Source organism: Lemur catta, chromosome 22 (assembly GCF_020740605.2).
Source record: "Lemur catta isolate mLemCat1 chromosome 22, mLemCat1.pri, whole genome shotgun sequence".
Taxonomy (NCBI): Eukaryota; Metazoa; Chordata; class Mammalia; order Primates; family Lemuridae; genus Lemur; species Lemur catta.
Window position 1 is genome coordinate 14556989 of NC_059149.1, and position 23069 is coordinate 14580057.

The following is a 23069-nucleotide window of genomic DNA, read 5'->3' on the forward strand; positions in this document are numbered from 1 at the left end:
ATGTTTTAAAAAGGAAAAAAAATTCAAAACAAACAAGCAGAATGTATCAGTTGCTATCCTGGGACGACCTGCGCTAAGGAGACCGTGGGTAACAAAGGGCCCACGCGTCAGCGCCACCCCGCGAGGCACGAGCACCCGGATCACCGGGCTCAGCCCAGAGGCCCGCAGTGCCGCGGGGATGCGGCTGTGACACTCCTGGCCACACTGGCCGACGCCGTCATGCCCCACCCAGGACGAGCTGCCCCTCCGACGGCTCGTTCAGTCCTGCCTTGGCAACTCACCGGCACGCTCCAGTTTTGCAGGACAGCTGGAGAGCAGGAGCCGCCATTGAAGATCGCATTAACACCCACAAGACAGATTGCAGCCGCCATCACACACCTGGGACCTGGGATGGAGAAAGACATCGCCCATTAATGGTGCACGGTGGCCTCCAGCCCCGGCTGGCCGCCTGCTGGGGCGGCCTGTTCTGCGGGCAGAGAGCTGACGGTGCAAAGGTCAAGGCAAGACAAGGCCACCCAAGGCTTCTGCTGCTGAGCTGAGAACAAGCCGCCACTTGGGGACTATCTTGTGTAGTGGCATAAAAAGCTCTCAGCCGGAGAAATGAACTTAGGACTTGGTGGCAAGTGAGAGGAGGCTCTCAGGGGCCAGGGAGGAAGGACGTTCTGAGAGAAGCACACTGTGGGACACCTTCACCAAGGGTCAGTCGCGCCTGTGGCAGGGGCAGCAGTAGGAGGCTGCCCGGCCCGGCAAGCAGGGACTCTGCAAACGTGTTCCCACGGCTACATCCCCAGGACTGTGGCCGACACTCTGAAGACCGTGCAAAAGCCCTGCCGAGGTAGGGCACGGGACCTGAGCCCAAGAGAAAGAGCCAGAAACGTAGCCAGCTCTGGGAGCTGCCTTAGATCACTCTAAGAACTGCGGTCCGCCCAAGCCCACGGGAGCCCCGTGCTACCACATGCACCGGCGACTGAACTTTGCCCCCAGCACCTCCTGGAAAACAAAAACTGAAAGGAAAACACATTTGTGAACATATCTTGCTACTCCCTAGGGTCTGGGAATTTGCAAATATGAAGATACCAACACCCAGCCAATAATCCATTTGTAGTATCTATCCTGCGGGCACGGCTGCCTCTGAGCCAGCCGGTTTTTACCAGAATTCCTGGTACCAAGGAAGGAAGCCCAATGTTGTGCACGTGGAGGCCAATTCTACCATTTCTAGAATTCTCTTTGCAGATGGAGGCTGTCTCTAGCACGCAGGGCTTCATGACCAGGAGTGCACAATGCGCTGCTGCCAACCGTCCAGTTCCCCAGAAACAAGTCACTCGTTCAGCGAGCACAGGACGCTGCTGTCCCTTCCGAGGGAGATCCAGGCCCTTCCAGGCTGGCTCAACCCAATTCAGCAAGGACAGTGACTGTCCTGCGCTGAAACCGCCTCTGGGACCACGGCTGAGCCTGGAGGAAAGACCACCTTCCTGGGATCTATGGAAGGGGAACAGCAAATGATTCCAAGTGCCGCCCTGGTTTCTGGGCACACTGCAGCGTGACAGCACGACACGCGGGTCTCTTCTAGGGAGAAGGCAGGGTAACTGCAGGAACCACAGCAGCCGGCTGGGCCTGCCTGGAGACCCAGCTCCCTCCCTCCCTGGACACCTCCCTGGGCCATGGGCACCTGGGACTCCCCTGAGGACAACTCTTTGCTCACAGCCGAAGACGGGACAGGCCGTTCCTCCCAAAACAAAATGTAAGGAACAAACAGCCCCCAACTCCAACCGTGCTAGCTCTTGCCATTTCCTTCTCTGATTGGGTGCTGTCACTGCATGTGCTTACAATTTCTATCCATGGTCCTGGTCCCTGGCCAGGGAAATTTCATGAGTTCTTAAAGAAGAACACCTCCCACACCACCCCAGCTCCCCAAGTCCTGTCCTTCCCTTTTACAGGTAGTTTAACTGCACCTGGATACACCACGAGGAAAGCCGTCTGGCTCTCATTACCTGTGAGGAGCGACAACTACTCAACTCGCGCTCTTGTTCTCAGTATGTTTGGGAAGCTGATCATTTTACTCATCTTTATGTATTCAGGGGTCCTCTTGTCACATGCTGACCGTTAGCAGAAGGCTACTGACACGGAGATTCAGCACGCCCAACTGAACACCAGCCACCAGGCAAGAATCCGAGCAAATGAAAACCCCAGTGGCACCGTCCCCCCCTGACTGCCACGCCCTGGTGGCTCTACTTGTGCCACCGATGACAGCGAGCTACTCTGCAGCTTGGCCACCGCAGGCTGATCTGGGAGCATCGGGGGCAGTGACCATCCTTTCTCTTTCACGACTGTCCACAACGCTCTCCCCTTAGAACTGAAGCTCCTTGGGGGCGTAAGCCTGGTTTTTTTTTTTTTCACTTTTTTTTTTTTTTTTTTGTATCTAGCAAACTAAAGAATAAAGCACTTATTTACATTTCTTGTCTGGTCTCCGATTTCTCTTTAGCACTAAGAAGTCAAAGTGATAAGTTAAAAATCCTCAAAGGCCCTCGGGGACAGCAGGCTGTGACAGCTGGGGTTTGGTGCTCCACCCACGTCAGAAGCGACAGCCAGCCTGATGGCGGTTGTCACCCTGCCGCTGCCCTGCCCTGTGGTGCCCTCTCCCCACGCAGGGAGGGGACTGATGAGCTGAGCGGGGAGAGAGAGCCCGGCCACGGGATGCAGGGTGGCCACGGGATGCAGGGTGGCCACAGGGCGCAGGGCGGCCACGGGGCGGGAGCACTGCGGGCGGCACCTGCCTTGCACGTGGCCTTTGCGAGAGACGCTCCGTGGTCGGATGTTCGCACATCAGCGCATCCCACCACTGTTTCCAACTCTGATGTACATTTCCTTACGATGACGTCGCCTGGATCATTAGCTGTCTCGCAAAGGACTTGATCCAAGGGACTGGAAGGAGCTGGAATCGTGGATCCGCAGCGAGCCGGTCCCACTTCGGATGGGGCGGCAGACTGGACCCCCAGTGTGGCAGGGGCGGGCACTGTCACCACACTCCTTCCCAGCCACCCACCCCGCCCTCCGGACCCGAGTCTGGCTTGTGGCCCATGTTTAGCTCAGAACGACTGATTCACCCACAGGAGACGTTGCACGTTTTCATTCAGCCCCTACAGGGTTTTACAGCTGCGCTTCTGAGAGGAGCAACTGCCAGTCCTTTGGTGGCTCGTGCTGCCCCCAGATCTCTGGCCGATAGGTCTGTGCAGAGTGACGATCTGGAAACCGTCGGGTGAGCTGACGCAGCAAAGCCCAGGATCTTTTTCACTGGAACTCATGATGCTTAATCATGGGTATCTGCTCTTTGGCCTATATAATTTTAAAAAATAAAAAAGGCCTTCCTTAGGCCCTGTGCCAACATCTTTACCAACTGAAACTGCCCAACTGCAGGTCTCCTGTCACCGGGCTTGACGCTCCTACTGAGCACGTGACATGGCCCAGAGCAGCGACTCGACAGGCCCCTGGCGGGGCTGCCGCCTCCCCTGCCCCTTCCAGTCTCTTTTCTCTGTCCATAGGCTGCGACACTTGTGTTTAGGTGACCTGTGAGGTTTCGTGCTCAGTGACCTCTCTTCCGACGTCATTAGCACTTTCAGCTTTTGCCGAATGCCAGGTCTGTATTTCAAGCCATGAACCTTTCACGGGCTTCTGCATTTCCAGTTTTGTCATCTGAAACACCTCCGGGACACCCTGCCAGCCTCTGAAAACCGAGAGATGAACACGTGGCCATGGAAAAGACAGGTGTGCACAGCAGGGGCCTTCTGGAGTCGTAGGGCAGTGCTGGACCAATGTCACCAGGGTGATGGAGGAGCCTAAATGATTAAGGGTCTGGGATCTGTAGTGTAACTTTCAAAATTAATTCTGGGGGCTAGGCGTGGTGGCTCACGCCTATAATCCTAGCACTCTGGGAGGCCGAGGCAAGTCAGGAGTTCAAGCCCAGCTTGAGCAAGAGCGAGACCCTGTCTCTACTAAAAATAGGAAAAATTAGCCAAGTGTGGTGGTGCACACCTGTAGTCCCAGCTACTTGGGAGGCTGAGGAAGGAGGATCGCTTGAGCCCAGGAGTTTGAGGTTGCTGTGACCTAGGCTGATGCCACCGCACTCTAGCTGGGGTGACCGAGCGAGACTATCTCAGTAAAAAATTTTAATTGAGTACATGAATATGGAACATGGACTTATGAAACCCTGGACTGAACAGACCCTAAAACATATCTCAAAGCTTAAAAATAATATTTTCAGGGGGGGGCAAAAAGAATCTTCCCTAAAAAGCAAACTTTTAGATTTCACAAAAAAGTAAACTATTTTAAAAGAACACTTTTATCTATCATGAATTTCCAACTTTATTCTCCTAAGGATATTTAAAATGCAACTGCCATTTCTTAACGCTACCATTTCATTTAAAAAGATTCCCAAACACAAACACACACATACAACTTGAGAATAAGGGACAAATACAAATAGCTGTAAGAATCTACTGCATTGTCCTGATTTTTTTCTACATCATTACCGATGAATGAGAAGTATCACCGATGAACACTTGTCCGAGGATCTATGTATAAGGGAGCCATGGGTTTAGTTTCTGGCTAAGAGGTTTGGGTACAGTTTTACAAAGCACGCTTTATGTAAAACATTAGTTTCCTAAGATTCTGTAGAAAAAGGATCCTCTGGTCTCAAATAAGCTTGAGAAATACTGCATACTAGAGCTCCCTCCTCTTAAAAGATTCATGATGCTCGTATTGTAACAAAGGCTCTGAGAATCTTTTGGTAGAGAAATTTGTTTGACTGTTTGACCTTGGGAGGATTTGTAGACTCTTGCCTACAATTATCCCTGAAGACTGGTATTATTTGGCCACGCTCGGAAATATGTTGGGTTAGAGGAAGAACAGGTATAATTCTAGTTTATTGACGTTGATGTCTTACAGGACAGAAATGTTATCCCATTACCACCATCAGAGAAGGAGTCCTCGACAGCCAGGTTACACTGACCAGCCCCTCTGATCATCGGGTGGGATTTGTGATGCTCTGTCACCCAGTATGAATCTTTCTCTTATTTGGTGAGGCTCTTCCTTTGAGATCAAAGAAGGCTTCCTCTTCTGACCTAGGACCAGAGCTCATTGGGAAGTGCCGACCTCCCCCATGGGAAGAACTTCGGTAACTCAAGTCCACACTCAGCAGTGACCCCAGATCTTGAAGATGACCTGAGCCACCAACTGAGACTTCAAGTCAACAGGGTAACTTGCCTGTGGAAAACAAATCCCAGGACCTTAAAAAAATCTTATTCTATGTCTTTTTCCTCTTCACTAAGAGGGCACTGACCTGCACAAGGCCGGCTCTCGTGTCTACCATTGCTTCAATCCTTCCTTTGGGAAAGGTCTGAACCATTTCTCCATTTAAATAGAATCTAAATCAACCAGAGGCCTGTTCTTTCCACATAATACCTCTCTGAAAGAGTCTAAATAGCCTCAAAATGATCTAACAAAGCACATGGGACTCTGTATCGATGGTAGAAGAAAAGGAACATTAGTTTCATTTGAGTATTTTTATCTTAGAATAGAAGGTCTCCCAGAAGAGGCTCGTGACTCTACGGTTACAATGGCATGAGGTACATGTGCAAAACAGCTTGCCATGACCTCTAGCATTTCCGACAGGATGAAGCTCTGGTCCCTCCCTCTTCTCATTTTTCTTCCTGTTTTGTGAAGGCATGATGTCAACCAAGAGAAGGTTGGCTGTAGAAGTGTTAACACTTTCAAAATCTAACTTCAGGTAGACTCCCCGAATTCACACACTAAATTGCAGTTCAGAATAACAGTGCCTTGTACTTAACAGAAATTCAGTCAAGATACCGAATTATAGAAGGCATTCGGTATTTTGTAGAAATTCTGTATTTATAGGAACCATTTATTTGGTAGTTCTCTGAAGCAATGTTAGGTCTGAAATGGCACAAAGATGCCAATTTAGGATATTGCTTCCCTCAAGATAAAAAGCCTTACGGATAGCCTACTGGAAACAGCATCAGCCTTCGGTACAAAAAAATCAGGTATTCTAGAAAGATTAGAACTTGGGATATGATGCGAGCAGGGAAATTAATTCTCATAAATTTCTAAAACTCCCATAATAAACTACTACGTAAATGGGTGGATGGCTTATGCCTGTCCCTCGAGGGTTTGTTTAATGCTGGCAGCAGGTGAACTATAATCATGCAGTGATATTTTCTGACACCTCTTCTGTGGACCCTAGCACTGACTTGCTTGTTTATGAAGTGGGAAGGGCAGGTATTGGTTTCTTCAGTTAGACTCGCAGAGCATCACCCACACCTCCCTTCTCCTTCAATCCCAGGTGAGAATCTCTCGGACGAGATGCACCGCTGGGTAGCTCTTCGCGTGGGCTTAGCAAAGACGGACGATCACGGAAGGGCAGCCGGTGTGGGCGAGGGGAAGGGCGACAGCTGTGCTCAGAGCACCCCCCACGTGCCAGACACACGCCAGGTGCGTGACACGCACGCTCTGTGGTGAAACCAGGTACTCACATAGTATTCAGCAGAACTGACGGGACTTCCAGCCCTGAGAAGTAGCCTCGGAGGGAGGGAGCCAGCGCATCTGCAAAGACACGTGGAGAAGGCTGTGAGCCGGGGTCCTCACGCCCCACGGAGGGTCCCGCGTGGCTGCCGTGTGCCCGCTGTTCCGAGACGGCAGCCACTCGCACTGGCCGCAGGGCCTCAGAACAGGGGCCCGGGAGGCCTTTCACACGCTGTCAGGAACACACGGGCCATGGTCCCAGGACAGCACCCAGCGCCAGTGCCTGAGGTGCCACCAACTCCCCTGCTCTCGTCCTCCTTTACGAAGCTAGCAAAGCCATCCTGAGGCTAATAACGGCTGGCCCGGTGAAGTCACGGTCCCATACTTACTGAGCAGTGACCAGGCTGGGGAACAGGCTGCCTCATGGTTTCCTAAGCAGGGTGACCAAGTGTGTCTGCTTTGGCAGGGAAGGGGCACCTTGTGACCCCACGCACAGCAGTGGCCTGGTGGGGACCTGAGATTCTGTCCCTACTCTGTAGGGTGTGGCTTCCTGGCACTGTGGGGTCTGGCACCCACACCCCATGCTGAGGGGAGGGGCCTGCAAGGAGCCTCTCACAGGTGACACAAGCGGCCCCGTCTCTTCCATGAGGTGTCCGAAGTGGCAGGCCAGCCCCAAACACAAATGCTCCTACACCAAGGAAAACGTGAAAAAACCAACAAAAGGGCAGGTGAACTCTGTCTTTAACAAATGTCCGTCTACTGGAAACGTCAGTTCTAACCCTAAGCCTCGGGACAGAGGCGAGAGACACCTGCCTCCTGGGACTGTGCCCTCCTGCCTCACAGGAGGCCCGACAGCAAGTTACAGCCCCGTGGGAAGCCCAGGCCAGGGCCCCTGCCGTGGCCATCCCGGGTGGCACACGAGGACTCGCCAAAGCACAAAGGCGAGGCAGCCGCCATTCCGGTAGAAATGGGGCCGGAGGTGGCTCTGAGGTGACTGCAGACCGCAGGGCTCTGCAGGGACTGTCAAAAGCCTCCACCGCGTCGTACCATTTTGTAGGCGGGGACATCAGGTGAGGTCTGGGCATTCTGAATGACTGTGGTCACAGAGCCCAGTGGGGTCAGGCCTGGGTCTGAATCCAGGACAGGGTTCCACAACATCCCCCAGCCCGATGCCAAGAGCTGTGATGTCCAGAAATTGGTCCTAGAGCAAGCAGACATGGCATCCCGGGCTTTTTGCCCCGATTCACAGAAGCCCTTGAGGTTTCCTTCTACCCCGTGGCCCTCCTCACAGAGCGGCCATTTCCTCCCTGGCTGTCACACCAGGGAACTCGACCCACCGAGGCCACCTGGGGTGGAGGTGTCTGGCCTCACTTAATCAGGAAATGGGTTCTTAACAGGACCAAGGACACATGCTGGGCTTCTGCCCACACCGAGAGTCCTCCCCAGGGACTGCCTGAGGCCATCTGTGTGTTGGGTCTCCTCTGGCCACCACTGCAGACATTGCCACACTCACGGTGCCACCTCGAGTGAGGCCCCGGGGTGGTAAGAGGGCGAAACTGCCTTCCCTGAGAGCCACTGGCTGGTACCAATGCTCATTTCAGGCAGGGCCAGAGATCTGAAACTGGCCATGCAAGCAGGCCCAAACCCACGCTGCTTTGGGGACAGGAGTATACGCAGGACACAGGAAAGACATTAGAAATAAGAGGGAAAAATGTGGGGTGAGGTGGGGTGGGGAGGGAGCAGAAGGAAGAGTACAGGGAGGAGGGGGAGAGGGCAGGGGGGAGGGGGAGAGGGAGAGGGCAGGGGGGAGAGGGAGGGGGCACAAGGACAGAGAAGACGGAGAGACATACGAAGAAAAAACTCATACCTACCCATGGCTTATGGCTCTGTGCATCTGAATCCACTTGCTCACTAAGCAAAGAGCAGGGCTGGAGCTGCCTTCCTGAGACAGGGGGGAGAGGACGGGACGGGGGCACAGGGCACCCGAGGCGGGTGGGGGGCTGGGAACCTAGACACACGGGAGGGGGACGGGTCTGTGTGCACCAGTGTGGAGCGCAGTGGTGGACGGGTGCTGCCTGGGTGCGGGCCGGGCCACCGGCCCCCAACGAGGCCACAGAGACACAGGGAGAGGGACAGAGTGGATGGCACGGTTCTGCTTAGGTGAGGTGACTGCGAGAAGGAAGCCCGTCCCCTCCCCTCCCCAGCCTCCCCGACCAGCCCTTGCTCGGAGCCCGCTGTACCCACAGCCCTCGCGCTCGTCCGCCTGGTCTGGGAACACTCCTGGGGGACAACAGGGTGGATTCCAAGCTGGGGGGTCGAGCGTAAGCTGTGCTCGGCTGGTCTGACGGTAGTGGGTTATCAGAGAACTTACTAGCAACACTGTCACTAAAGTTGGTAAACAACTCCCCACTGCTAAATTCGACTGGCTTGAAAAAATAAACAAAACACTAACAAAAAACCCCCAAAAAACAAGAACCAGAGGAAGCTGTGCTCAGCAGAGGTGTGAGGGTGCAGTGAGGAAGCAGGTCTGCTGATCCTCGGAGTGGATGTGGTGGGGGGAAGCCAGGCCCCCAAATCCATCACCCCCGTGCCTCGCAGCTTGGAAGCCACGTGCTTGCCGGGAGCGGGGGGCTCTTGCCACCGCAGCCCACAGACACCAAGGCTGCGCCCACCTTTCCAGCAGAGGGCAGGACCACTCACAGCACCAAACCGGGGGTCCCCACAGCTGGCCTGGGTGAACTGCTGTTTGGGGGATAAGGAGAAGGTTCACCCTCACCCTCATTCAGCCTGCGATTCCCTGGGGGCTGCTTTAGCTGTGCCATTATCACCAGGGGACCCACAGTTCCCGCCAGGCCCCCCGAGTTAAGCTCCTCCCACCTACAGTTCAGCAGGGGTTCAAGTCCACTCATTTGGATCAAGTAAGACGGTCTGGCCTTCCACATAAGCCAATGACCTTTGACATCGCTTCGTCCCCTCTGCACAAACACGCACGTGCGCTCACACACACCCTCAGCATCCTGCATACGAGCCCAGGAACTTCTGAAGAGCCTGTAAGAAACTCTAACACAACATATTTAACCCAAAGGGACCTGGATATTTAGTCTGTGCCAGAGACCATGCTAAGCGCTTCACACAGATTGTGACATCTAAGTGAGCAGGCGACACAAAAGACTCTGGGAATCTTCTCCAGTAGAATTTAACAGTTACTACTATTCCAATTCACTAATAGTAAAAACCTGTTATTATTAGTAAGTTCTAGTGGAGATTTTGGGACTTTACCATCACACTTCAAGAATGCTCTTCTAAAACGCAGTGCCCCTGCCGGGCTGACACCATCAGCCTCCAACACCTTAGTGCGGAGGGCACGAGATACCCAGAAAAATAACTCAGAGCAAAAATAAAATGGAATGCTAGAGAAAGTCGTTAAGTATCCATAAAAACAACTTCCATCCTCTTCCATTTATAGATGAGAAAAACTAAGACCCGGAGGATTAAAATACACACAGAACTTGTTCCCAATACTGCTGCCAAGGACAGAAAGACCTTGACTAGTCGTTAGGGCGCAGCCCCCGCCCGACCCCCAGCCTCCGCACGGTGGTTTGGGTGGCAGAGGACAAAACAGCGGGACAGTTATTATTTGCAGTGTGCTACCCCCGTTCTAGGGACTGAATCCCAGTATCATCCTTGCCCTTAGAAACAGTCATCACACGTGATTGGCAGGTGACCAGCTCCATTAATGGTCACTATTGTTAGTACCCTCTGGTTTGACTGTTTTCTTCTGTGTGGAATAAAGGGGTGACTATAGAGCAGTGGTTCTCAAAGTGTGTCCCTGGCTGGTCCCATCAGCATCCCCGGGAATGTCTGAGACAGGCAGACACTCTAGGGGCGGGGTCTGATCTGCATGTTAACAAGCCCTCCGGGTGACCACGCTCGCGCGCACACACACACACCTCCGAGAGACACGCTCTTAATTAAGGTTTCCAGAAGTACGGCAGGAGACCCCTCGTCTAGAGATGCTCTATAGTCTGGAGTTTGGGAGAAATGCACAGTCGACATCCCTTCAGCAGCCTCTTGACACCTGCCAGCACAATAAAGGCTCTGAGAAGTCCCAAAATTAAGAGACCTGATCTAGCCCTGGGTTTCCCAAATTTATCTGACCGCAGAATCTTTTTATTACATAACAACTATTAATACCTGTGGGTGTTGCAAAACGTTGGTCTGGAAGGCCCCTCCGGCGGTGGGTGTAAGAGGCTGCAGCGTGTGCCCACATGGCATCCAAGCTTCTAGCTCTTAGTGAAACTAACTAGAGCTGGAAGATCACCCAACTGGCTGGTGCCCTGGACGTCTGCTGTCCACAGAAAAGCTGAGATTGTCTCTGAACTTTCCTCACGCAGATGCTGTCTATGATTACAGACCTCCCCAGCGCTGCATTCAGAACTAAGCTATCCCTCTTCGGAAACAAAATAGTTAAAAACGGTCAATTATCAACTGTTCGTGTGAATGACAGAATGTTCTCTCAAAAGAATGGATTAATTGGTTTTTCAGGCATGGCTATTCTCAGGCAGGTTCTACCGCTATCCCCAAAATGGAGCTCTAGATGCCCTATGGGGGGGCTCTTCCCCAATACTGAGCCAACTGCAGCGAACCACTCACACTCGCGCGCTGGCTTATTACCATCAACGCTGCCTGGCTCGCTCTGGATCTCAGGATCCACTCTTGGGCAGCATCACCAAATACAGCGTGCCAGGCCCCACAGCAAGCTCTGTCAAAGCCCGGCCAGGTTGAGGCCAAGTTGGCAAGCCCCAAGCGTATCTGGTTCAAGAAACTCCAAGCACACCAAATAGGCTGGAGTGATGGCTTACAATACAAAAAGATCACCCTCTTTATAACACTCATTACAGGGTTCTTTTGAACAGTACCCCTCTCCACTCCTAATAAAGCACTCATCCAAACTGGAAGAACACTTCAAAAACTTCTCTGCTGCATGCACTGAGAACCCCTTTGTCACAGACACTCCTGTCCCCTTTCCCTCCCCTCCCAGAACTGACCGCCCATCCTCATGTTTGTGACACACCGAGGTCACAAACGCAATCAGCGCTCTTCACTGCTTGTCTGGCATCTGATACTCCTTGCCTAGGGCAATTAAACAAGTCGGTATTATCTAGGCAAAATGTCCAGATTCATGTGACTGGGTCCCAAGCCTGCCATCTCACCTACCCCAACACCTGGAGAAGAAAGAAGCCAGAAAGGCCAGGCTGGGGAAGGCCACGACCACCCCAGCCACGTGGTCTCCCAGTGAGGATGTTGCTGAGGTCCCAGCCTGGGCAGGCACAAGGTCTAGACCACAAGACCAAGGTCCTAGGACTGCGAGCCCCTCCTGCCAAGACCGATCAAGGCCGGGTTTAATTAAACACAAGCCTGTGGAGAGAATGTTCTCTCCTGGGCTCTCAGACTCTTTCCCTGTCTGTCCTCAGCACAACCCAGGCTCCTGCTTCCAAACCAGGCATGCGAAATGCGCCCAGACATCTCAGAAGCTGTTCAAGACGCCACTCGGGTTAAGGGCGCCCAAGCGTGTAACACCCTGTGTCAGATTAAGTCCACAGTGGTCGCTTGTCATCCATATTTAATTTTGTCAGTCTGTTAATTTTTAACTATGTTTGCTATCAAGGGCCATTAGAGGTCCCCAGGAGCCGAGCTCAGTGAAGCGCGCGGAACGTCGTGGCAGAACGCACGGAGCTTGGAGCTGGGCTGTCCCACTTTCCCAGCCTGTCGCCGGGTTCCGGCGTTCCCCACCGGCAGCACAAACCCTGAATAAAACATGATCCCATTTGGAGCCGAGTTTCCTCTTTCCCCTCGTCACAACTGGTTTTCTTCAAGGAAGAAAGTTCACTTTCTCCTTGTGTCGAGGCTTCGTTGTATAATTCCAAAGTTTCTTTGCAGCCTTGGTTTGGTTTGCAAAGCAGGTAGAAATCACAGTTTCGGAGGGAATCTGGGTGTCTAGGCCCAGGGAAAGAGGCCAAGGATCCTGGATGACGGCCGGCTGACCCAACCACAGCCACGTCTCGGTACGTGCCACATGCCACAAGCCACCGACCGAAGAAGAAAGCCTGGGCACCTCTGTTGTCCGGGTCCTGGTCTGGAGTCCCGGTGTCAGCACTTCTCAAGCTCCCACAGAAGGTTCAGGAACCTCTGGGCCAGGCCGGATCAAGTTCAGACAAGCGAAGGCAGAGGAAGAGCTGTTCTGAGAATAACGACTCCTCTAGGCCAAGCATTTTACTCTTTTGTGCAAAATAACTTCACGAAGGTGTTTATTCTCTGAAGTTATAGATGAGGAAACCGAGGCTCAGTGAGGTTAAAGCAAAAACAAAACCTGCCTCAAAATCCCAAATTTAGCAGAATGGGTGAAAACTCATCAAAATCTTATTTGTCTGATTTTAAAACGCCAATCAGGTGCCAGGCCCTCTGTGCCTCCCTATGGTGACAGCTGGACCACCCGTTTTAATCCCAAGAGGAGGTGAGCTCACCAATGGGACCTACAGATGCGACTCGCTCAGACTCAGCCTCGGGCGCTCCCTGCTAACGCGGTCAGGGCAGGACGTGCGCAGGACCTAGGGGGTTGGCACGACACACGACACAACCGAACACGCTTAAGAAACCGGGGAAACAGCACCAGGTGAGGGCAATGCCACCACGCCCAGTCGAGGCCCACTCCGAGCTATTTTCTCAATCCTGGCAATAATCCTGGGATTTCTAGGAAGTCCCTTTGGGATCAGTGACCCTGGCCAGAGCCACACACACTAAGGCTCTGACTCTGGTGTCTGAGCATTTGCTCCCAGAACTGCCCAGGATGGGGAGGTCCGGGCCCCAGTGGCAGCAGCAGCTCTGGCCAAAGCAACAACTCCCCAAGCCCTCTGGACGAATGGCTGGTCACACACAGCTTCTACAGAGGCTGGTGAGGACAGAGCCGGCGTTTCCGTCACCCACTGCCCTGCTAAGAGGCCAGTTCTGCAAATGCCAACAGCAGATGAAGGAGAGCTGCGGAGGGGCCTTAGGGAGAGAGTGTCTGCATGGCCACGAGTGGGGTCCCCCGGGTGCCAGTCACAGGACTAGGAATTATCTCCCAAAGCACAAGCTGTGACTGCCCTGCCCGGAAACGTGGCGGGGTGGAATCCTAGCGGAGCCACTATGGGAAGAAGGTGCCAGAGCGTCCTGGGAGGAATGGGCCGGGTGACCTGCGGGTCCCTCCCTTCTCCGGTTTCCCAGATAGGAAAGCGAGATTATGCAGCAGCTGGAAAGGTCAGGGCCGGCGGGTCTGGATAAAGCCACTCACGAGGACCATCGCGTCTCTCTGGGGCGGCAGCTGCTTCCCGAGCTGCGTGTACTTCCTGCCGGGGACAGGCTTTCTCTGGCCGGCGTGTCCCGGCCGGGCCCGGGGCAGAAGCTCCCCCAGCGCCGGCACAAGCCGCAGAGACCACGCGGGTTGCTGCCGGGCAGACGGTGTCACTCGGTGATGTAGGTGGCACTCTTGTCACTTAAATGCCTCCTCTTTCTCTCTTGTCCTTCAAGCCTTCTGTCCAGCCTCTGGCTTTCCTTGGCGACAGCCAGGAGGACTCGGCGGCCCCCATGAGAGCCGTCACTGTGCTGCGTGTTTTAACTGTCACTGCCTTGTGCACAGGCCGGGCTCAGTCCTGCGATTCAGCCTCCTTCCTGAAAATTCAAATGCTCCTTAAAAAAGGTCCCTGGGAAGGGTTGTTTTTTTTTTTTTTTTTTTTTAAATAAAGCAAACATTTACTAATCCCTTACTAACCATACTATATGCCAGGCACTCTTTAGAAACCTTTTACATGAGTGACTATTAACCTCATTTTCTCCTGAAGCCCAGAGAAGTTAAGGAACTTGATCAAGGCTGCACAGGACAGGCACAGCGCAGGGCCAGCCCACAGGAGGGGCCGAGGGAAGGGGACCGAGCTCCTGAGGCCTGGGGGAGGCAGGGCCTGCGCTCGGTGTCTGCCCGCCCTGTCCCCATCTCGGGCAGAGCCAGGCCAGGTGCTCCTAGAAAGCCTCACAAAACAGCAAACCAGCCAAGACCGGCACTTTCAGGAGATGGAACCCGTAAGGGCTGGTTTCCCCTCCCAGTCTGACCTTCCCAGAGCTGCAGGTTTAGAGGGAAAGGGAAAGGGAAATGTCACAGAACTAGAAATTTTATTTATGCCTAAAAACAATTTCAAGCCTCGGGCAGAAGGCAACCTCTGCAGTCCTGCAAAGCTGGGGTCCTTCCAGACCATCAAAATCCTCAGCTCTGGAGGACAACACACCTCTGGAAAACCAGGCCTCAAGGCCAAGGCTGGCCTGGGCCAAGTGCTAATGTGATCTGGGATTCACAGGAGCGAAGGACCAGAGTCTCCTGACTCCTCAGGTGAGGAGTGGACGCCACCTCCCACGGGTCCCAGAGACGAGCTGTCCACAGGCTCTCCCTACGGGACCAGCCGCCATTACAGCAATGGCTCCTGCCTTCTAACTAGAGGGAGAAGCTGGAGTAGAGGAGTCCTTGTCACCTGGGTCCCCTATGCACGGGGATAGGACTCACAGCTGCTGGTGCCACTGGGCACCTCCCTGGCACTGTACATCCTTGAGTCCACACCTAGCATGGCTCTGTGTACTTGGCACAAACCCCACGCCAAACCAGGAGTCCCCGTGCCCTTGACCCCAGTGTTCTGTACAGGGCACAGTTAGCCACAGAAATGCTGAATGAAACTTTTTAAAAAAATGTTTTACAATCCAGTTCTCAGAAGTTGCACCCTGCTGAAGAGTAACTGCTTAAACACGGTGGTGGTGGGGCCAGTCCTGCAGTGTAGACGGTCCACACACTACTCCTAGGCCATCGCTCCCTTTGTGATATCCTAGTCCCGTTTGCCCATGTCTCTTTTCCCATGGTCCATTTCTGTGTTTACTTTGGGTTTAACCTTTGAGATTTTTCCAGTGTGTCACAAGGGACCTCCCCAGGGGCAGGCACGCCTTGCCCCCAGGAAGTCTGTGTAACGATTTTAACAACTGTTTACATCCAGGTATGTATAGCAGCCCTGTAAGAATTCTGAAAGAACCACTGTTACTCGGGGTAGGTGAGGCCTTTAAAACAGGTTGTCAGGACTTTCCCCTTCTCAGTCCTACTTACCTGCAGAAGTTTCTGTGCAACATTATGACTGACTCATTAATGCAGGGGAAACGCTGTTGTATTTCAAGAATGTGGCAAGGACGGCACACTTTTGTGACTTTCTCTCTGCCGCATCAGCAAAAAGACTAAACGCAAACAATGAACCCAGACTTAAAAGCCGCTGGAGGTGTGTGAGTATGAGGTGACAGGAACAGCCAGCTGTATGCTCTTCCGGCTATAACCTTCCTCTCCTACCCACGGTGGCTTACGTACTAAACAGTATTTAATAAATTTCAAATACCAATGACCTTGAAAGTAAACCAGAAGAGATCACTTCTAAAAATGTAACGATCATCTTAGACATCAGATGTTTTGCTGGACAGGGTCGCTCTTTCATTTCTAACAAATAAGGCAGCGTTAGGGCTTACAGTCCTATTTCCTTATCCAGTAATTTCTAGAAAATTGGATTTGATGGCAAGTAAGTATCTTCCATTTAGACCTGGGAAATCTGAAGGGGCACCAGACCACGCGTGAAGCTGGGGCAGGGCTAGACATGTGACTCAACTCCATTTCAACGACAGTTTCTGTCTCCTGAGGGTCTTCCTTCCTCTGGACCACAGTGGGCAGACTGGGAAACGCATCCGCCATTGGTTTCACGTGGGCTTCTGCTAGCTAGACACACCGTCCCTGCCGAAGCGAGAGCTCCTGCTGGGTGACTCGCGGAGGCTGGAATGAGAATCTTCTAGTATGTGGCTCTTGCTGGGTCATCCGGGAGCCCAAGACGACACAGGTGGCGGCAGTGAGACCTCGGCTCTGGTCTAGCCTCCCCCAGATGTTGAGTCTTCTCCCACGTAAGACACACTTGGTAGCATTCATGGGCCCACTTCTCCCCAGAATCTCAGATTAACCACCTTAGCTCCAAAATCGCATCACCGTGAAAACAAAAACGCTGCAGGCTGCTTGAGATCGTTTTTGCTCTGATTAAAATTTTTATTGAAATCTCTCACACGTCGCCAAGAAATAGTTTTTTGCAAAAGGTGGGGGGAAAAAAATAGCTAACAAACACATTCAACATGGGAGCTCCCTCTGCTGGTCTGCAGGAGGCTGATACGTTACAAACACATTCCCAGAGACAAATCTAATTTGCTGGAGAAGTGGACAAAAGACAGGTGTGCTGGGCTTTGCCTCAGGAGAGAAACACTAGAAGAAAAAAAAATATCCATGTCTCAAAACAGAGCACAACATTGCTAAGAAAAGCAAAATTATTTCAAAAGCTTCTTCAAGGACAGTACAGAATTTCCAAAACAAAATCTGAATTATCCACTAAGGGGAGATGTTCCATTTGGGCCCACTCTGCCCTACATCCAATTAATAAAGATTCTCTTAGCCCCTCTGGGTGAAGGTTAAGTGCTGATTCCCTTGTCTTTTCCTCCAAGTCTCTTCTTACAGGCTTCCCATCTACTTAGAGAAGAAGGGTCCAAGTGGTCACTCTGGAGTGAGGGCTTTCCAAAATTCCAGCAAAGAACAAGTGTGTGGGGAGCCAGCACCTCTGAGCAGAAAGAGCAAGGCCTGGGAGTCAGGTGGCCTGGGCTAGTCACGGTGGAGCCACTTGTGTTTTGGGTAACTCCATCTTCTCAGGTCTGTTTCCTCATCTGTAACATGGGTCAGACCAGCTGATCTGTCAAGCCTCTCCCAGTTCACAACTCTACGGTTCTCCTATTGGACAAATACGTTTAAATAACCGTATCTGTTCAGGAATCTTTAGGATGTAGAGTCCAAGACTGCACTGGGAATAACGCCAGAGAAGAAGTGGGGTTCAACGCATGGATCTCCCTGATACCAGATGAGAGTTCCACCAAATCTAGGACCGCGGTTGGCAGAGCCAGGTGGATTCCAGGCTGGAAGTCTCAAGATCAAGGAGGAACTCAACAGGGGAAGGTGCCAGTATGGGCAGCGCACCCCATTTTAAGTCAAATGGCTGAGTCCATCTAGTCTTGGAACTGTCTCTCCTCACTTCTCCTTACAATGGCAATGCACTTTCTAACGTCTTTAGACTCTTTAGGTCCTTCCCCCACTGTATATCCCCAGAATTACTTCTGATTTCATCCGTTACAGGAATGAAGCAAGGGCAGATGTCATGGCCAAAAGCCACCACTCTCCCAGTCCTTTCTTGCCATTGTCAGCTCTTGATGGCGAAAGGCTTTGTTGCTGACTAATCAAAGCCATGGCTACTCAGAAGACTATGCAAACTTGCACTGTTTCCCGGTGTTTATTAACATTTGCCTTAATTAATTGCCAATGTATCTGGGCAGTCTAGCAAGAGACGACACGCCATCCAAGGATGGGCTGGGAGAACAAAAGAGACACTTCGTTGATCCATGTCATCTACGAATGATCCACGGCCCACTACAAACGTCCTGGTGACTCAGCAGGAGAGATCCACAGGTTTACACCTGACCCCCTGTCCCTTTCCTGCTCCCTGCCAGCTGCAAGGGTTTCCCAGCGCTGGGATGGAAAAAAGGTGGAGGCAGCCGCAGCGGAGGAGAAGCCTGGGGACAGCTAATCCTGCCACTTTAATGTACTTTCTGTGCCAAGGGTTCTCACCACCGCCTCCATTTTTTTCTCCACTACTTGGACTTTCTCCCTCCTTCACCCAACACAGAGGGCAATCGCTACCGGGCCCAGACACCAAGGGTTTTTCTCTTTGTAGTCTGACCGCCCGGTGCCTGGAACACACGGGAGGGCAGCCCCAGGAAGCCGGGCCACCAACACTCACACTGGTAACTCAGCTATGGAGAAGGAGAACAGTCAACCCAACAGTCCTGACCCTGCGGCCTTCAAGAACCCTCACTGGGGGCTGTCTCTGCAGGGGTCTCAGTCAACACAGTGAGTTCTGGACAACATAAAAGAGTTTTAAGAAGGACCAGTGTTCTGGGAAGCTGTTTGTTCCATCCAGCCTTGTAAATAAATATTGAGCAAAACATACAAATGGAAACCCCACCTGTCCAGCCAATTTTTAAAAAACCAGGCTGAACTGCACATGCAAAAGACAAAGGATATCTACCTATGTACTTTCTATGTATTTGTTACTGGTTATCCGTCTTTGCAGGCCACAGAAGTAGTAGTTACCTCCAAAGGGGAATCTTTACATTGACCGCTACTACTAGCACTAAAACCAAAGCTAAGAGCAACATTTTCTCCGAGGGGAGAGGAAGTGTCAGTACGTAGACAGTAATCTTGGTGGAGAAACAGGGAGTTTATTTATAAAACTCAGGCTATTCTTAACTAAGAAAGCAAGCTGGTCAGAACAGCATTGTTTACCTTGACCTGTAATTACATCCTAGACATTGTATCGTACCTCTTTTCCTACAGAGTTTCTTACAAACGGAAGAAAGGAATCCTTCATCTTTCCTGCAACAAATGTAAGAAAATGCATAGTCTTCCCCTGGAAGCTTCCCTATTGGTCACTAGATTCTCACAGAACCCGAGAGCAGAAACCTCTCAACACACACACACACACACACACAGATGCAGTAACTCCCGTGACTGCACGCCTCTCTCGGCAGCCCTTCCACGTGCCGAGACACACACATGTCTACACTCCGGTGACACCCTCTAGCTAGCCGGGAGCCGGGGGGTGGGAGGGTAACCTTGCCCCAGTCTCTCCTGTGTGCTACGATGGTGAGGTCATTAAGGAAGAGAGAGGTAGGTGTCGATTTGGGGCAAACATCAGGCAGTGGGTGATGTCATTTGCTGTCAGACGATCCTCGTAAGTCCCGGAGGAGTGTCAGCTCGATTTAGAGGGATCATTAATGTCTCGAAGGTGGATCTGTTAGCCGGATAGGTGTTAGTCGTACGGTGTGCTCTGGGGAACCGGGTTTGGAAGGACCGGTGGAGGAGGGAGTGAAGTCGTGGCCGATGGGCATCAATTACCTGGGCATGCAGTGAAGCGGGGTAGGTGAAAGCAGGAGGAGGTAGAGCAGGCGCTAGCTCCGCCGGGTACAGAGGGTACGGGGCCCACACTTCAGGGCTACTGGGGTAAAGTGCAGGCACTGTGAGCTCATCTGCAAGAAAAGAATAAGGCCAGAGTTAGTAGGTATCAACAGCTGGTTTCCAATCAGCAAACAAAACACCCAATAACCCCGAGCCCCATTCAATGTCAGAAGCGACTCTCGTTCTTTGAACAACCGGTTGTCTTCGGTCCCCCAAACGCTAAGCAAGGGAATGGACGATGCAAAATAATAATAATAAAAAAAGCAACAAGCATCTGCTGCCTGTCCGGCCCGCTGAGATCTCAGGGCTGGCCTGTGCCTTGGACACTCTGATGTCCTTCCAGCTGTGGCCGGGGAACCCAAGAACAGTGGGAATTTCCTGTACCAAACACAAAGTGTGGGCCTCCGAGGAAAAGGAAGAGAAGGAACCAGTAAAAGATATCCCACGAGAATCCACTGCAGAGCCTCTGGGAGAGCCATGGTTTCATGGCAGGACCCCTCCAGACTGGAAGAACTGTAACACTTTTCTGCTTATTAGTATAATTACTATTGACAAATAAATCATGAGCAAACATTGTCCCTCCACCTCCCCCAGAAGTACAGGCCAAACACTGTGACCACAGGACATTTAAGATGTTAAAAATTCAGAGAATGAGAGTGAAAACCCTTGAGTAGCCCGATGAAAGTGAAATATGCAAATAAGAACATTTAGTTGCAGTTTACACGGACTACATTTCCTGGGGTGGGGGCAGTAAGTTCTGTTGCCAATTGCCTGGTCTAAATGTTCCTCCTGCGGCTCCAATTCCACTCAGGCCAAGCTACAGTTTGCCAGAGCGAAGGGCGGGGGGATCAGGAAGCAATCCATTGCACCAAACAGCAAACATGCGCGAGCTTCTCCAGGAAGGCAGAAATAACATCGGTCAATAGTGACGAATTTGGACCCCGGGAAAGCAGCAATCTCAGTATGTGCTTTTATCACCTGTCAAAAACTGAAATCAAGTATGCCAAGGATGCTGGCCAGGACTGCCGAGGGAGACGGGAAAAGGTGACTCGATAAAGTCATTAGTAACCCCCCCCCAACCCTCACCCCCAGGCAGGACTTTCCAGAAAGTCTACAGTGCGCGTGACCCAAGGTCAACGGAGTCACCGCGTGCCTTCCCACCACCTGAGGAGTTATCATTCCAGGCTGCTGTCGCCCTCATCCTTCCCATCTCTGGACCTCTGGTTCTAGGGAGGAATTTCAACAAGGACAGGGGCTTAGAAACAGAAAACTGCTTTGCTGGGTGTGATGTGGTGATTACTCTACGGAAGCAACTAGAAAGGGGCAGAGCCCGTGGGTGTACGTGGATCTGGTGGGCAGGGGGTTGGTGACGTTTCCCTCAGCCAGCCTGGGAGGCAAGGGCATCTCACGGGAGAGACAGCAGGGAGACCAGAGCGTCTGACCGATGACCGTCCACTCCAAGGGCAGTGTGTGCTCGTTTCCAGACACAGCAGGATCCCAATAATGTGGTTTAATATGCTGTGGCTGGCAGGCCTCCCTGTCTTTCTCCTGCTCTCAACAGGCAGATGAAAGTGCCTCCTCGGGTTTGGAGATGGGAACACAGACTGCCCACGTAGCTAGGCTGGAAAGACTAGACCGTAAGAGTTGACTGAGTGCTGTTATCTGGGCAGGGAAGCAATAACATCATAAGCCTCTTTAAAATGATCAGGTCCACACCATCCACTTCAAGTTCTAGGACATGTGGGTATCTGCAGCCCAAGGCTTAGGAAACCCCTCTCGGAGGGGTTGGGAGGATGCTTAACAGATCCCTGTTTCCTGTCGTGATGGAACCAGATGATTTCCATTAGAGCAGGTCTTGTGGGAGCCCCGCTAGCGGAAACTAACTTCTGCCAGAACCAATGCCTTGGATTTTACACAAGCCTTCCAACCAACCATTCTCAGGAAAGCCAAGCTATTAATATTACTGTGGTTGTTGTTGTTGTTGTTGTTATTTTAGCTACCAGGCTATTTTAGGACGTATAAAGTCTTTTAAAAAAGTCAAGAGTCTCAAGCCCTAGTACACTAATCTCTAGCCCGTGTTATTAGTGCAAAAACAGAGAGAACATCAGTGGAACATGCCCGGCCCGCAGCCTGCCGGGGGTCCCTTCCTCCTCTCCCTGCCTGATACCTGATCAATGGATGCTTCCTTTAGAAAATATTATAAATGAAATGAGTATGTCCTTTAAGTAATGGAGATACGGTGTAATCAGGTTTCAATCTCAGCTAACTGGTGGACTTTATGATTTCCAGACCTTTCTACATTTTTATCCTAAAGCATTACTTCCCATTAGGTCTACACTGACGCTCAGGGACAATTCACCGATTGACATGTGCACAAAACCTAGCCCAGCAGAATAAAGGCTTTGCTCTGAAATCCCCTAAACTCCAGGCTGTTGAGTAATACAGTACCGCAGCGGCTGAGGCAGAGGGCTACACGATATTAGGGTGAACTTACACTTGTTAAATCCCTTGAGACATCTTATCATCCATCTCTTTCTCCCCTTATGAAGGAATCCGGAGCTACCGTAAATGCCAAGAGACATGGCGCCCGTCCAGGGTGGGATCAGACTGGTGGTGAAGCAGTGGTCACAGACACCTACATTTCAACACGAGGCTGAGACTTCTCTTAAAACACATGCACACTCCCCTTTGATGGAAGAGGGTATTAAGCAGAATGAGCTTTTTTTGCGTTTGTACACTCTTGGGTTGCTGAAGTAGTCTTGAGAAAATTTCAAAAGCTGAAGAGACAGGTTTTGCATGGCCCAAGCCCTGAACAAGACATCCCAGCCGGAGCAGCAAGGCTCTGATGGGCTCCACCTTCCTGAGTCCTTGCCCATCCTGCTCAAACCTCCTAGGATGGGAAGGCTGGAAAAAAAAATAAAAGATGGCACCCAGGGCCCATTGGGATAAACTGGAGTTCAGGGAGGGGGTGCGATTCCTCTTGACAAAAGAGGCTCTTGACCACCCAGGCTGAGGCAGGCCCCAGTGAGCAGAAAGAGGGCAGATCAAGGGGCCAGGGCCTTTTTTGTCTGGGCCTAATCCGACCCTCCTGAGATGCCCGGCGAATCCTTTCCCATTGCACCAAATCTGGCTACATCTTTTCTCCTTTTGCACCTTCTGCGGATCATGTTGTCTAGGGCTCACAATATGCATCTGAATAGGCCTTTTTCTTAGCATGAGAATATGCAACCAGAAGAGCTCAAATTGGATTGTGAAGAACAAGGACTAGAAAACGTCTAAATCCAGCCTCTAATCCCTTTAAAAAGAAGGAACTGCCGTGTCTGACGAAGGTTTAAGCCTGAAGAGCTCGGGGAGATCATCCCGTCTGCCTTTTCATGTTAGATGAGGAAAC

General features: G+C 51.9%; 1 protein-coding gene across 3 annotated transcripts in view; it reads right to left on the reverse strand.

Annotated features, from left to right (window-relative positions):
• Positions 1–295: 295 nt before the first annotated feature.
• Positions 296–23069, reverse strand: part of RBPMS (RNA binding protein, mRNA processing factor) — a 155679-nt gene continuing 132905 nt past the window's right edge. For 2 of the 3 annotated variants that reach the window (XM_045535488.1, XM_045535489.1), the window contains 2 exons: positions 19619–19749; positions 16655–16885 (listed from right to left, as the gene is read on the reverse strand). In XM_045535488.1, coding sequence (XP_045391444.1) covers positions 16754–16885; positions 19619–19749 — 263 coding nt within the window. In that variant the 3' untranslated portion in view covers positions 16655–16753. Of the gene's footprint in view, positions 386–6545; positions 6616–16654; positions 16886–19618; positions 19750–23069 lie in introns of those variants that run through there. The other variant, XM_045535490.1, reaches the window with a different exon arrangement.